Source organism: Grammomys surdaster, unplaced genomic scaffold (assembly GCF_004785775.1).
Source record: "Grammomys surdaster isolate TR1022 unplaced genomic scaffold, NIH_TR_1.0 218, whole genome shotgun sequence".
Classification (NCBI taxonomy): domain Eukaryota; kingdom Metazoa; phylum Chordata; class Mammalia; order Rodentia; family Muridae; genus Grammomys; species Grammomys surdaster.
Window position 1 is genome coordinate 1,517,324 of NW_021604663.1, and position 16,413 is coordinate 1,533,736.

The window sequence follows — 16,413 nt, forward strand, 5'->3', positions numbered from 1 at the left end:
GATGTAAAAGGTAAATATGGCCTCTGCTATGACGTCAGTGACATAGAAGTGAGATGAGTTTGAAATGTTTCCAGAAATGTCAGCAGCTACGTCAGTAATGAGCACCATGACGAGTCATGCATTCTTCTATCCTTCAGTGTTTTCATATGTTATAGATACGCCTGTATACATTTCATATTAAGAACAAAAATTTATAATTAATAATAATAGTTCCCATGTGTATTTCAAGAATATGAGTTCAACTGAGTAGTCTACAAAAACTGATTTTCAAATTAAACTTATAAAGTCAGGACAGCCTTTTTGATAAAGGTAAAAACATTTTCCTAAAATTGTTGCTTCAGAAATGGATTTAAATTAGCGTAATTATTTGTTAATATTTGATTTATTTTGTCTGAAGGAAAAGCAGAAACAACACAAGTACCACGCCTGACACGCACTCCATCTCTGGAGTTACTGAGCACTCTAAAGAAGCAACACGAAACAACGATGGATGTCCTTTTTCATGGTCAAGCTGTCTCCGGATTCCCTTTGGAATCTGTAGAACAATCTGTGATCTGCACGATGCTTTAGTAAAGTGCAACGGTGAGGGATGAGCACTAAGACAAGCGGGGGAGGGGGGATTGGGGGGATTGGAGGGTTGGGGAGTGGGGGTGGGGGGTGGTGGTGGTGGTGAGATGTTACCGAAATCACAGATTGGCCTGAAACCAGAGATTCACCTTCCAGGCAGACACAGAAAATGTATCAAAGAGCTCTCTGCATCTCCAGAAGGGACTTCGTGATGGGCGACAACAGCACAGGCTTTCAGGTGAAAGACTCGAGAGCCCCGACTCCTAGGTGGCAAGAGTTACTACTTGGAGGATGGCAGCCATCCCATTTCTTCCCGGGACATTAAGTGACAGCAAGCTGTCATGGCTACCAGACTCTTCGAGCCATCAGCCAAGCCTCTCTTAGTACCCTGCAAAGGAGCGCAGCTGGAGAAGCAGGGATGCTTTGTTTTTCTTCTGGCTGTCCATCTACAAAGATCTGCAACTCGCAACACTGCATGTTTCCCCCTGGCCCTGGGTAATGTGAACTGTCCTTAGCCAATGACCAACAAATCACTGTCACCAAGCGGCGGTCGGCCTTTCCCTTCAATCTCCAGGCTTTCCAGGAGTTATAAATCAGTTGACTTTCTAGCTCGATGAGGTGGCATATGCCCTAGTTTGAGGAACAGATGGAGGCTTGGGGGAAAATTGTTTCTGCAGGCTTGCTACAAGCAGCTCTGCTCCATAAAAGTGAACCATTCACACTAATTTCTAACATAAATTATGTTGGCAGCAGGGAGCACCAGCCCATTCGGCAGAAAACCTTTCACCCACCTTCAGAGGTCACCCAGCCAATCCGAACTCAAGTGATTTCTCACACACAGCTGCCTTTCTAAGCTGTGCACATCGAAGGTGAAGTGATTTACATCAAATACAAGAATGGGATTGTGCATGGGGAAAAAAAAAAACCAAAAAACCCCCAAGCACAGCATTGTACAAAGCCAGAATCCCCAAGCACGGCAGTGCACAAGAACCAAACCTCAAACACAGTAACTGCCACAGGTCTATTGTTTTGGATTTCTCGAATAACTCTGGCTATTAAGTAATTACAGGAATTAACAATGGAAACACGGTATCTCGATCTTACAAAACTGAGGTGAGTTGTCACTTGTCTCGTGAAATTTGCCTTATAAATCCTGTTATCTAACTCTTTTGCATTCTCAAAAGCGACAGAAGCCTGGGACAGTCCCATGAGAACATTCATCCGTCTTCATGTAAAGCTCATTATTCAACTCAAATAAATTTGCCTACATGATTTCAGAAATCAATATCAGCATTACCTTAAGGGCCACAAGCAGGGCATTAATTTTTTTTTGAATCTGTAAAAAATGGAAACGTTTAAGAAACTGAACTCACCAAAGGACTAAACTATAAATCAAGACTGCAGAAATGAGTGACCACCCCAATGGCAAATAAATGAGGTGGCATCATGCTATAGTGTGACTTATTTTAAAATGCAATAATATTTTTTGGATAATGAGCTATCATGGTTTGGGGTTAATTTTAATTTTTAAGAAAATCAGCACACATTTTAATAATAATTACATTAAGTAAGTGTTTTTCCTGCTAGGAAATAATCAGTTATGCCAATGAAAATAGCCATACTGATAGGATTTTAATTATAATCAGTGAAGGCCAATGACGCCGAGGATGGAAAAGAGAAGGAACACTAGCAGATGACACCTGAATGGGGCTGTCACTCGCACAGAGTGGGAGGCACGCCAGCCACATCACTCACTGGTCTTTTTAAAGACCAACTGAGATATGTTCATTTTGTGCGTATCATTTCCCGGCTTATGTATTCAAGTCAGACATTTGTTTGTCGTCATCAAGAAAGAGAAATGAGCTTCTCTCTGCCATCTTGAAAGTGAGATAGAAAGAGTAAAGAATGCATTGGGAAAGCATTGGTACACAACCCGAGAAGAGTTCCCATGGTAAAAGTTCACCACTCCTCTAACTACTGGTACATTTCAACCACAAAATACAATGGACTCAAGTCAAACTTCCTGCCTTGGTATTCCTGCTTCTTTTCTAAAAATCTTGGCCTTTAGAAAATTCCTATTTAAAGTTTGCTGCAGAAAGTACTTCACAAAATATAATTACTTTAATAATTATAAAACAAACTTCTTGGATCTCCCATTATTAAAAAGAATGGCATAATTGTCTTTCAGACTAGGAAAATGAGTCCCAGAGAATCATAGACAGAGATGTGTGACTAGAACAGTAAAGGGACTCCTGAGCTGGTGTCATTGAGCTGCATTCACAGAGCACAGGCGCCTGCCCTGTGGCAGCAGGGGAGAATGGGCAGCTGGAACCAGGAGCCGGACCTCACCTCAGAAGCACTCAGCACATGCCTCTCATGAAGTGTCTTACCAATTCCACCTCAGTCTTAATCCTGAGCCCGGTTTCATCTTCTCAGTTTTGCTAAATTCATGTACCTAGGTTTGTTTCTTCTTGTAATAAAATACCATAAAGTGAATTTTAAATAAAGTGGGGTGTACCTATACAATTTACTTATTTAGATAAACACTCATTGATTAAAACATGTTACAAAGAAATATTTAAAGTTACCTTATTAATATTAAGATTTTTTTATAGAGAAACAGTCTCATGAGCAGAATTTTAATCAATAGGCAGCTGTATAATTAACACATTCACCTTGAGGAATGAATTCTTTCAAGGCAAATTTTTGATTTGCCGATGGGTCATTGACAAGGCAAGTAGAGGCTATCGAGGCCCACTCTAATGTAACTTGCTTGTGTCTGCTCTACTGAATATGTGACTGCTGAAAAGTATTTACATGTTTAATAACGTGTGCAGGAGCAGGAATGCAAATCCATCAATGGCTTGCCTCCCTGGACAAGGACTTCCTGGATGCTGCCATGTGGGTGGCTTTGAGGTAGTAAGAGTGGGGGTTCTGAGGCAGAACACAAGTCCATGCTGGGGGTCTCTCCTTTTGTGATAAGTTGAGAGCTTTATGATTTTGATACAGCATATAATAATTTGACCAGAAGGCTATAGGTTGTCTATTTCTTAGACAAATCCATGTAATATATAGGAATCCTTAAGTTGATATTTTGGAAATTTAGTAGAAAACAAAACTTCTTAGTGTGTCATGCATTGTCACGTAGCAAAGTGTCATGGACTGAGAGAGGTGAATTGAAGTCATATATACTCTTATCAAAATGATAAGATGAATGAATTTAGAGACACTTTAGGGTATCCGCAGCTCTTTTCATCTTTAAAATGAGTGGTTTACAATATAACATAGATTATTTTTAAAGCTAATGTGCTTATAATATCTTTCTCAACTCTTTCTTCCAAGGCGTCTATAGAAGTGATTGTTTTTAAAGAATTAATGTTAAAATATTAAATAAGACAACAGGCTATAATCCAAAGTTATAATAAAACAATGTACTTCATAGAGTCTGTTATGATTAATATTTCCATTGGCTGCTGAGTGGGCAAAAAATGAGTTTTATCTCAAGTTTATTCAAGTGACCACCAAGTGATCTCAGATTTTGGCCTGCTCTAGAAAAGCTCTTGGAATGATTATGGGTCTAGAAAGTGAAAGTGAAACCTGTAATGAGGAAGAGAAGAGAATGGAAGTGGGAGGGGAAGGAAGAGGAGGAAAAGGAAGAAGAGGCAGAGCAGGGAGAGCTGATGAGAACACAGGAGGGGACTGCCAGATCTCACACTAGATGACCAGAAGATGGATGGTGCCTTGAGGCAGCATCGAGGGGACAATGCATGGGAAGGTATGTGAACTTCCCATAATTCCTCTACAACTCAAGCTCTAACATCAGATCCGACCCTCTCCACCACGCGGTGCCTTCTCCAGGCTTACTAGACTTCACTCCTTGCTGAAGCAGCACACATGGAGGGGGCATGTAATGTGCTTCTCTGTAACAGTTCTGTCTCCAGAATGTCCACACATGGGACCCTTAGGTAGAGCCCCACCTGGCCCACACCAACTACTGTCCTTGTGATTCTAATTATATTAGAATGAGAAACGGAAGAATGGAAATTACAATGAGAAAACTCAAATACTTGTTTTAAACTTCTGTTGTCCATGATGGTATCTGGATCGTACCTTATCTAGACCACCCATCTCCTTTCTATTTCTGTGCTCATAATGTTTACAGTGAAGATATCAGCCACAAAATAAAATGACCTATTTCCTGACTATTAGCATTATCAAGAGAAATGTAGAAAAATTATCATCAATTTTCTTCACAGATCCATTAACTGGTAACAAGAGTTCCTTAGATGTGTTAAAAAAATTCACATTCACAAGTTTAAAAAGAATTCTGGGGTGTGGCTGGTGAGCTTCATATTCTAGATCAGATCTAGTCATCTTTCAGAGATAATAAACTGGCAATGGGCAAGACTATAGAAACTTCTGCTATACATATTTTGTAATTTCTCTCATGTTTATCAAGAAATTATTTTATGAAAAACCCACACAGATATAACCTGCCTTCTCATTTTCAATAATAATTTTATGGTGGCCACCATTTTTCTGAGCAATAGACCCAGCCTTTCTATCTCATGCCTGTGATCTAAATCTAGAGTTCTCCGGCTCAATGTGGTAACCATGTGGTGATTTAAATCAAAATTAATTAAAATGAAATAAAATTAAAAATTCAGTTTCTCAGTCTCAGTAGGCACATTCCAGAAGCTTATCGGTCATATCTGGCCAGCTGTGTCGCAGCAGAGTGTAAATGTGAAATGTTCCCACAATTAACAGACACTTGTGCTGGGCAATGTTCTGATCTTTAGAGATTCTAAAAGGAAGAGGGTCAAGTGGATAGCCAAAGGTTTCAGCTTGCCATATTGTTTGGTATGCGGAACAAATGGGCATTTTCATATACATTAAAGTATTCCATCAGGTCAAGATGAGGACCAGGAAGTGGAATTTTTCTAGCTCTGGTTTCTAGCCTCTGATTGCATTAAGTAATTTATAGGGTAACTCCACAGCTGCCTTTGCTTCTACAAGGCCGGTTCAGCTAATCTTGAACAAGGAGAAGAGGATTTGATGACTTGGGTGGACATCCTTGTACCTTAACAAAGTGGACCTGCCAGATTGAATGAGGACACAGCCCTAAAGCATGGCTTATTGGCAGCGAGTACTCAGTATTTCAAAGCTACAGAGCTTTTGGAATTTTTGTTACCTGATTGCACACATTCTCAGGACATTTGGAAATGCTGTTAGAGTCCCCAACTATCTTGAGAAATATTGAGAAAGGTCTTTTACTTCCTTGGGGAATTTTGTTTCTAGACAATCTGCAGTGAGAAAGGTACTATGGTTTAAGGAAAAATCATCTGCTTCATGGAGACCTGCTTCCTGTCTGTACACAGATAAATGCAGCCCAAGATCTGTTTTTCCCCCTTTAAATATCAAAGCCCAATCCTCAGGGATGATATACTAAGTAACTCTCCACAGTAAATGAATCAGGGGATGAACATGGGCACACTGAGTGTCCACAAGCTTATGTCTTATAACACCAGGGTCCTATTTCCATGTTATAGTCATGCTGTAAAACACACACACACACACACACACACACACACACACAAAGGCTGAAAGACACAGACACCCACAGGTTCTGGGATGAGACGTCTCTCTAAACTTATGAGATTATACAGCAGTGCTGGTAAACAAATCATTTCTTCTTTGTCTTACTCAATCAGACTTACAATCAACATTAGTTCCAATAAATTAATTTCCAGAAAACAGACAATACTTACCCTTATTGAATGTTGGATTTGCAAATGTAAAGTATAAAATTTACCTCTTTATTCTCTTTGTTTTCAAAGATTTATTTATTTATTTCATGTATATGAGTACACTGTAGCTACACTGTCACTATCTTCAGACATACCAGGACATCAGATCCCATTACAGATGGCTGTGAGCCACTATGTGGTTGCTGGGAATTGAACTCCGGACCTCTGCAAGAGCAGTCGGTGCTCTTAACCGCTGAGACATCTCCCCATCCCCCTATTATTTTTTCATTTATTTTCAAGGTATTTTTTCTAGCCTCTTGATGCCTCTAAAGTTATATTACTGGATGAGATCAAAATAAATCTTAAATCTATATTACAAATCTTCATGAATGTAATTTACGTATATGTTGAAATTATTTTAAACATCCTAACCCGTTTACCTGTAAACTATTAGAAAATCTGAATTCTGTGTTGGTTAGGCTTTTTAGAAGGTCCTCTGTTTCCTTACATGAACCAGATCATAGACAGCCAAACACCAATCCATGTGCTGAGTCATATATAAATGGTGGTAGTGCTGACTCATGATAAGACTAGCACATCCAGATAAGTATGCTTGTTAGACAGTTTTCTTCACAACCATCCATTTCACGAATCAGATCCCCATTCTAGTGGTAATGGGTCAACAGCAAACAAGGCTCCTCCTCTCCTCACTTAAACTTTACAGCAAAGCTTAACAGCAAAGACACCACCGTAGTTTGCGTGTAACGCACTTGAGCTCAGATGACTGCTCAGAGTCTACAAATGCTTGCTAATGAGAAAAAATTACTTAAAGACACATTAGATAAAATACAGTTCTCCCTGGCTTCCCGAGTGGGAGGGGGAAGGTAAGTTTAATGACTGTCCCCAGCTGTTTAGCACGACTACATTCAACAGTTTCCTGTCATTTTTACTGTTCCTAATTATGAACAGTTCCCATCTCCAGACAAAGACACTGACTTCTTCAGCTCAAGTGTCAGCTGCTTCTCTTAGCTGATGATGCTCGGCCTGAACCTTTCCTTTCCCTCAAGCTGATGTGACTGAGACTCAGACTCCTGCACTGGCTTTGCTGTCTTTGGTCGGAGAGGCCCTTTCAGCTGATGAATATCACCAAAAGCAGAGTTGTTCATAACAAAAATAATTAAATACCAGAAGCAGTTAGCGATAGCATCCATTCCTCAAATTAAATGTAAACGCCTTCTCCTGCTAGAGACTGGCTTGTTTTCACAAGTCACGTCAGCGAGTCTTGGAGAAGAGGCACGGCCACATTAAGATGGAGTCATTAGGCAATACATTTATTTTGAAGCCAATTAACCTTTTGTCGTGAAAGTGTCCGTGCTGTAATGGCTTTGCTGGTGGAGGTCAGCCTCTAACAGGCGAGGATGACAGCCCTGTCCTGGCCGATGCAGGGATACAGGGGCCGCCTTTTTGTGTATTCCACTCTGCATCCCAGGGAGCGGACAGCCCTGACCTATCCACTTAGGTAATTAAAGCTTCCATTTGGAAGTGTCCTGCAGGAAGGTGAAATCTGGGGGAGATAAATGGCTGTTGCTCTCTGCATCCAGCCACCAGGTCCATCATTTGATGGACTGCTGGAAACAGGCCGGGCTGCCAGGCTCTCATAAAAATAGAGATGAATTGGGCTGCGGACAATTCTCTAAGGCAAAGCAACTCTGTCATTTTCTTCTTTGAGGGCTATAATTTAATTGTTAGTCAAGGTGGACGGGTGACACAGGGGGCCCTAAGAGCTCTCCCACCGCCATTTGTTTGCTGAGAAATTACTCTGGTTTATTTACTTAGCAGCCAAGTTTGTTTGGCATTGGGGTGTCACTCCCACAAGCGGCAGCTGGCTGTCACAGCTGTGCCCCGGACTTACTTACCTTCCAGGCAATTTTGTTTCCTTTCGAGTCATGCTCAAGGGCGATTGGGAAGTCTCCTCGCTCATAGAATTTTCGGAAAGCGGTGGGTTTGGTCGGCCTTTCTTTAAATGCCCCCGCAGCTGGAGGACCCCGCACCTTGAAGGGAAACAAAGATACTTTTTAGCTTTTAAAATAGGCTTAAAATAAAATAAAATAAAATATAAAATAAAATAAAATAAAATAAAACATTTGAAGAAAATATGCTTGAAATAGAGTCTAAACTGCTTACCCAGAGACAACAGAAATCTCAGGTTAACATAAACATATTGGAGGCTATTTTGTTTCAAGCTGCTTTAGACAGCATGACTATAAACGTCACTTTAATGCCTTTGTTTGAGGAAGAGAAACCAGACTTTAAGGTACATTCAATAGAGTTCAGAGTGTTAGAAATGGTTAATAACTTTTATGCTATGATTTCTAATAACTATAAATTTGACACTCAAATCTGATATATGCTGCTGGGTAATTAAACAATTAATTTGAAATATTTCTTTTAAATTCTCTCCCTATATATAATATAATAATGTGTATGTGTGTATAAAATAATGGCCTATGTTATTATAAATATTAACAACAAAACTATAGCATAATACGATATTATGTAAAATAAGTGGTAAATTAGTGAGGTTATCAAGAAGAAAGGTGGCTGACTATGTATTCATATAGGATGCATTTGATAATCTCAAGTTCACCAGGAAACAATATTAAATAAATTATGTGAGAAACTTTCTCTCCCCAAACTGCATTCTTCATTATAAGAAATGCTTTCTGAAGAATTATTCATGCTGAGTGCTATCTTTTAAATCTTCATTATCTACATCCCAACTAACCCACTATGTTATAAAGTTGAACGTTCAAGAACCTATTTATAAAACTGCAGTCTACTGAATTGTTACAGTACAGACAAGAAGAACATGTTCATCCTTCTTACTTATTATAAAAAAGGTAACTACCAGACATTTCATATACAATTTTATTAGAATCACAATTGTTTTTTAACAATATGAACAAACCAGCAAATAATCTAGCTTAATTTGGTCTGTTATATTAATTTACAGTGATTTTGTTAAAACTCCAATTTTAACTAATATATTAACATGCAGTAAATGTCATAGAGTACATACAATATATAGGACGAATCTACTGTCTCTGGTCTATATATGAAAGTATTTAGAGCTGTGGGAGTTTAGGATGCAGGCTTGTGAAGCACTGATCCCTGGCAAGTAACTAACTGATGGGAATCCTCTGAGAGAACGAGCATTTCTTCCCTACTACGTGAAATTCACTCAAGTGAAAAGCAGCCATGCATACCCAACAGCTATGTCTGCACAAGTTTCTGAGCCCGGAGCTGGACATGAACAAGACTGCTTTCTGTCCCGTTGTTACCATTGTGAGACGCTGCACAGCTGAGACCCCTGAGCTGAGACGCTCGCCTTTTCTACCTCACCAAGTACTAAATTTTGTGAACTGATCAAGGTCTAACTTTTTTCTTTTTCTTTTAGCCAAGAAATTAAAAAAAAATTATCATGTACCAACCTAGCAGCATTTTAATACCATCAGAAAAACGGACAGAATACGATCTCAATAGAGAAAACTTGGCCAGAGTAAGGGTGTCGTGAAAGCACATATACTTACTGAAAATGATAGTTGCATGGCACACCTGAATTGTTAGAGTGTGAGTATTGTTAGAGTCTTTAGATGAGTGGGCAGCATAAGACCTGTTTATTTTCTCTTATTTGGCTTGTATTTGAGACAGCTGTTGATTCCTGTGCACTTGGAGCAACTATTACACGAATCCTTTGTGTTCTTTACTCAGTTTCCCTATAGTGATGTTGAGAAGCTTTGAGACCAGGTCACAGTGAAGATACTGACACTGATATAGATGATGGGAGGATCCCCGTGCTTCCCTTGGGTGGCCACACCCTTCTGTATCAGTCCCAGTCTGGATTCTTTCTTTTGACAGCAGTTGTCTCTTCCTTCTTTCTAGAATCTGGTTATTCTAAGAATCACACAGTATAGATCCTTTGGGATTGACTCCCCATCCATAAAATTTCTGGAGATTTACATACTTCATGTTTTTCAAAATATTTCAATACTTTGTAATCCTGGAGAGTATTCTATGCCATGGGTATACTACAGTATGCTAAACATTCACCATTAAATATATCTGGGTTAAATATATCCTCTTGGGGGGATAGCATGACTAAACCTGTACATTTTTTTTGAAAGTGGTCAGTATCAAGTAACAAGAGAGTTTTCTTACATTATCCCCTCTTTTCTTTCTCCCAAGGTTTTTAAAATTATTTTTTTACATTGATTAATATGTTTGTGTGATTTTTCTTTTGCCATCTTTGATAATGAAGTTTTGAGATTTGGGAAATATAAACTCAATTTCCTTAAGTTACACAGATATTTGGATCATATTTCCTATTGTACAGTGGCTCATATTTCTGAGGGCTTTTCCCAGTTCATCTAGACTATCAAGATGATAGGTCAGCATGCTTCTCATGTCTGTAGGAGATGTGATGGCATCCATTATTCATCTCCGAGACTTGACGGTTCTTGTCTATCTATCAGTACATGTTTGCTGTGCTCTATGGAAACTCATTCTTTGCCTTAATGTTAACTCTAGAGTTTGTGTTTATTTTTTTTTTATTTTAAATTTGATTCACATTTATCTTTCTACTTTTTTTTAAAAAAAAAAAAGATGGAAGCTTAAGTGATTGATTGGAGATTTCCCCTCTTCTTCAATGTTTGCACGTACTGCCATAACTTTTTCTGCTAACACCCTTAGTAATGGCCTACATGTCTGTTAGGCAGCACATTGTTTAACATAGTCAAATGATTTTCATAAATGTCCTGGATTTCTGTGAATTACCTAGGTATATTTGTATGATTTCAGTTTTTTAAAGTTTGCTGTGGTTTGCTTTATGATCCAGAACATGGATTAATATGATAAATATTTGGTAGTCATTCATAATACATGTGTTTTATGTTGTTACTGTTTAAGGTGCTCTGGGTATTTTGAGTAGATTCTGTTCTAGTTAGACTTCTATTGCTGTGATAGGCACTATGACCAAAATCATGTTGGGCAGAAAAGGGTTTACTTCAGATTACAGTTGTAGCACATCACCAAGGCAAGTCAGGGCAGGCACTCAAGGCAGGAACCTTGGAGGCAGGAACAGAAGCAAAAGGCCTACGGCCTGCTGTTTACTGTGTGTATTTCCATGTCATGCTCAACCTGCTTTTTGACAAATCTCAGGACTAATTGCCCAGGAGCATCACTGTTTACAGTGGGCTGAGCCTTCCCACATCAACATTTATGAAGAAAAGGCCCTGTAATTTTGTACACAGGCAAGCTGATGGAGGCAGTCCCTCTACTGAGGTTGCCTTGTCCCAGACATGTGTAGGTTTGCATCCAGTTGACAAAACCAACCAGCTTGGTCCTATTTCCTGCTAAAGTTGTTGAGTGTCATCTCTGTACTCTTGTCATTTTCCAACCATTACATTTATGTTGTGGAGAGAGGCGTACCTCCAACAAAAATTGTGAATTTACCTAATATCCCACATATCTATAGATACTTATTTCACATTTTTGTCCATACTCTATTCTGATATGCACATACACATTTAGGACCTCTATGACTTCTTGGTAGAATAGCCAATTTTACTATGTATTGTTTCTAGACAGACTTATGTTTCATTATGTCCTGTTTGTCTCTAGTAATTTTTCTTTGAAGTTTATCTTACTTAAAATTATTATAGCCATACCATTTTTTTCTGTTTTTTTTTTTTATTTTTTTATAAGCAGATTGGGATACTAAAGATATTTTAACGTAGAATTTTCAGTGTCGGGGTTAGGAAAAGATGGGAGTTGTGGAAAAATTAAGATATATATTAACGTACAGAAGAGAGGTATGCCTTTCTTCCTGTAAGTTGCTTGGATGTATTTAGAGTTACGTTTTGATGTATCAGTTTTGAATATGTATCACTATAAAGCTTTTTGTAGTGATTGGTCTGAGGGTTATATTATATGTGAACAACATACCTTAATTCTTAGCATTGTTAACTGTTCTTACAAAGTGTAGAAATCTTACATCTCTACATGTTCCATTATTAGCTATTCATATTATAACCACCTAGAATTTTTCTCTACATGATTAAGAGCCACATCAGAGACTTTAATAACTCCTTCTTGAACTGCCAAACATAATTTTTAAATCTTAGAAGAAAGGGCTCTCAGGTATGCTTACTCCTCCAGATAACCTCGCTTTCTCCCAGCCTCAGTGTTTAGGATTTCATTTGCACTTACTCGGTTCTCATCAGCCCTCCCCCCACAAGACGTCCCTAAATTCTTTCTTTAATGCTTCCTTTCTGTTGTGAGAGCTCTCCTAGACATTCTTTCAGGGAAGAAATGCTGAGAACACATTCTTGTACTTTCCTGTCATCTGAGAGTGACCTAGATTCTTCATTCAGAAACTATTTCAGCTGGTTACAGCATTTGCAGCTCACAGCTCTTTCTTTCAGACCTCTAAAGCCATAACAGTGCTTCCACATCACCTCCATGGCTGCTGGAGAGAAGTCGTCCTTCAAAATGTCTAGCTATTCTCTAAGTCTCCCACTGCTCTTTCTTTGTCTTAGTGTTCAGAACTTTACAATATACCTTGGTATGTATTTTCTGTTAAAAAGCTTTCAACTCAGTGAATCCAAAGACTATTGCTCTCTTGCTAAATTTGGAAGGTTTGGATACCTTTCAGATCTGACTTTTCTTCCTCCTTTTAGATCCAGAAGATGTCGGACTCTCCATTTGTATTATCCTACAGGTCTTCTCTGTTGCTTAGGTTGAACAATTTCTTCGCTTAACCTTCATGTTTGTAGCTTCTCCCTTCTGCCCTTCCCACCCTGCTACTGAACCAAAACCGTCTTACTATGACTTACAAACCTTAATATTTCTTTTCATTCTAAACCTTCCACTTGACTTTTCTTTACTTGATGAGACTTTCTATTTTTCTACTGTTCTCACCCTGCCCCTACCCAGAAGCATCTTTAGCAATGGGTGAGTCATTTAAATTTCTTTCTTAATGCACATCTAACTTTTCTGCTGCTCTGATGCTGATATTTATTGATTGGACTTTTCATTCCCTTGAGGTCTTGCTGAGTTTGGGTGTGATATGAATTTCTAGCAAGTTTATATTGTGAAACCCTGTTTCTTTCCTCCTCATGTATTTCAGTCCCTTGTTTAACACCCCTGCCTCTATCCCTTGAATGCTAGTATGGCTGCTTTCATCATGGAGAGGAGACAGGTTCAAGAAACTCATAAGAAATTTATAAGAACTCAAAAATGTTCTAGAACTAAGTTGATTCCCCCCTAAGGCTATACTTATACAAGCTGTAAACAGTTGCCAGGGAAGGCAGCTTCTGTAGTTGTCATCCATGTGGCAGGGTGGGGGGGCGGTTGTCTTTGAGTCCCTCATGTTCCTACATGTAACTCCAATGAACTCACTGATTCACTAAGCTAGACATAGGTAGAACCGTTTGTTTGTTCAGTTGCCAGTGCCCTATGTGCAGTGACAGTTGTCTGCATACAAGTCTCCAAGAGGAGTCACATTACAGCTAGACAAGCACTCTACTACTGAGTTGTAGCCCCAACCTGAAAAGGGCACATTTTAAAAATTCTATTTAATTATCTCTGCAGCGATGTGAGATAGAGTTCAGTATTCCTAGTGTTATATACAGGGTGGGCTGGCCTCACTCTCACTGGACACAAGCACAATTTCTGCCTCTCCACTGGGTATCCTCTTATGATCCTCTGGTAGAAAAGAGGCCAAGTCTCTTATTCCTAATACTCGGGAGCCAAGTAAGTCCGCGTTCACCTCAGTGTCCCTGCTGACTTCATAGGTTTGGGACCTTCCTGACTCAGTGCACTGGAATGCACGCCATCTCCTTTTGAAACCTTGGCTAGAACCATTAGGTAGATATTTGCTATGGTTTTTCAAGGTTTGTCTGTTTCTGAAGTCAACTCTTTCTGCAGTGAGTCATCTTCATTTATTTGGCCTAAAATTTGTTGTTAGCCATCCTTCCCTCTCTGCCTTACATTTTTTTTAAATCATTTCCTTTTTGTCTCTGAGATATCTTTGATTCTGAACTCAAACATTAACTGCTCAAGTATTTGAAGTAATGAGCATGTTTCTCTCTAAGGAAGCCTAGAAGGCTTTTTATAAATTGATATAGACAACGTACAGTTCTTTCTTCCCACACATTTCCATGTATTCCCTACAGGATGACTCCATGCCTGAAGGTCCAGGGAAAGTCTATGTTTGAGGAGGGTTTCATAAAGTAACAAAACCATCACTCAGCAATAAGAAATTTTTTCCCTTGAGTGTCTCTACCTTTATTTTACTGCTGTTCATTTAGTTTTTAAAAACATTTTTATCTTTTTATTTCTGCTATGAATCTATTTCAAGTTAACTCCTTTTATCTTAAAATTGCAGTGTGCAAAAACAAAGAGGGCGTTAGTCATTAGATCTGCTAGTGCTGAAGTTAGATGCTTTCACCATGTCCTTAGATAATAGTTTCTTTGTTTCAAACAGATTATCTGTGTGAGTATATGCTTTACATGGGAATGTAGCATCTTTTATAACCTACATGCATTACAACCCAAATAACTCTCTAAGCTTATACATGCGTACACAGGTGAAATACAGAGTAATAGTCCTAGAAAGAGAATATAGGTATCATGATCAGAGGCCACACAGAAGATACACGTTTGACTAAGCAACTTTCAAAACACATCAAAAGACTGCTAAGGATTCTTAGGTAAGTTTATATTTATGGAAGAGGAACTACTGTAAATTTTATTTCAAGTCTTAAGATTTCTACTCTGATTTATTATAAATAATATAAGGCAAACAAAGAACCATAAATCAAACTAGCTTTGTGGGAAAATGCAATTAAGATTGCCTGAATGGTGGGGACCATCCATAAACCAATTAGGAAGAGTGGATGTCACAGCAGAATGCTTTTAATAAAAGCTAATGCACTTGGGAAGCAAGATATTGAATGCAGTTTGAAATGACTTCAGTTGACAGAGTACTTTATATGCCTGCATTTATTGAATGTTCAGTAATGGATTTAGGACTTAGATCACTGTGTCTGTCACAGGGCCACAAAAGTAATAATAATAAGTAGGAAGGAATTTAAGGCTCTCTCAAACTCTTCATCATAAAATTTAAAATTTTTCTTTTCATTATTTTTATTCTTAAGCATAAACCAGAGCTATAAAAAGAAAGGACCTTTTATTCCAAATGGAAAGTTGACAGTGGGTAATTCAAATTAGTCCATTTAGCTAACTCACTAAAACACTGGGCTCAGGAGATGGCAGAGATCGTAATTCCCAGTTGCATAAGCTGCGACCCAGAGTTTGTGATATATTACAGTATAGCTGTTGTCCAGCAGGGAGGCATCTTGGCAGTACCTCTGAGTTCCTGCTGGACTGGGAGCCTTGTCTGCAACATGTGCAGCCAACATCCTGAGTTCTGATTCAGAACTTCGGTGATTCAGCATCTGGCCAGTTTGCTCATTGTAATTGATTTTGCTCACCAAAAGTTCTGCAATGTCTAAGGTCACCAGATGAAGAAATGAAGAAAATGCCAACAGAATTAAAATGATAAGCAAACTGAATCATGGGAGAATGTGGGGAAAGCAAGTAGCTTTCAACACGGACAAAGTGAGCTCTGGTAACTGAGGCAGTGGTGAGGGGACATCAATGAATAGTTCTTACAGTATAGTGTGTGTGTGTGTGTGTGTGTGTGTGTGTGTGTGTGTGCGTGTGTGTTTATAGAAATGTAGAGGTAGATATTATATAGATTCCTTAAAAGTCAGACATTAAAGGCAACAGTCAGTTGCAGGGAAACTAGCTATTTTAGGAAGATTATTCTGTCAAGGCCTAAAAACAGAGATATAAAAACAAGACATTAGTGTCCATGCATCATATTGTTTTCAAGAACTAATAAAAAGCCCTGTAGTCAGGAGAAGATAGTCAAGATGTGTAGCCTGGGGCATGGTATGAGAGAGAAGGCTTCAGTGAGGGTGGCATTGTAACATAACATAACATAACATAACATAACATAACATAACATAACATA

General features: G+C 38.8%; 1 protein-coding gene across 2 annotated transcripts in view; it reads right to left on the reverse strand.

Annotated features, from left to right (window-relative positions):
* The window catches only part of Pacrg (parkin coregulated), a 421,199-nt gene that overhangs the window by 353,393 nt on the left and 51,393 nt on the right, over nucleotides 1-16,413 (reverse strand). For both annotated transcript variants that reach the window (XM_028772757.1, XM_028772756.1), the window contains exon 2: nucleotides 8,231-8,365. In XM_028772757.1, the coding sequence (XP_028628590.1) occupies nucleotides 8,231-8,365 (135 nt within the window). The remainder of the gene's footprint in view (nucleotides 1-8,230; nucleotides 8,366-16,413) is intronic.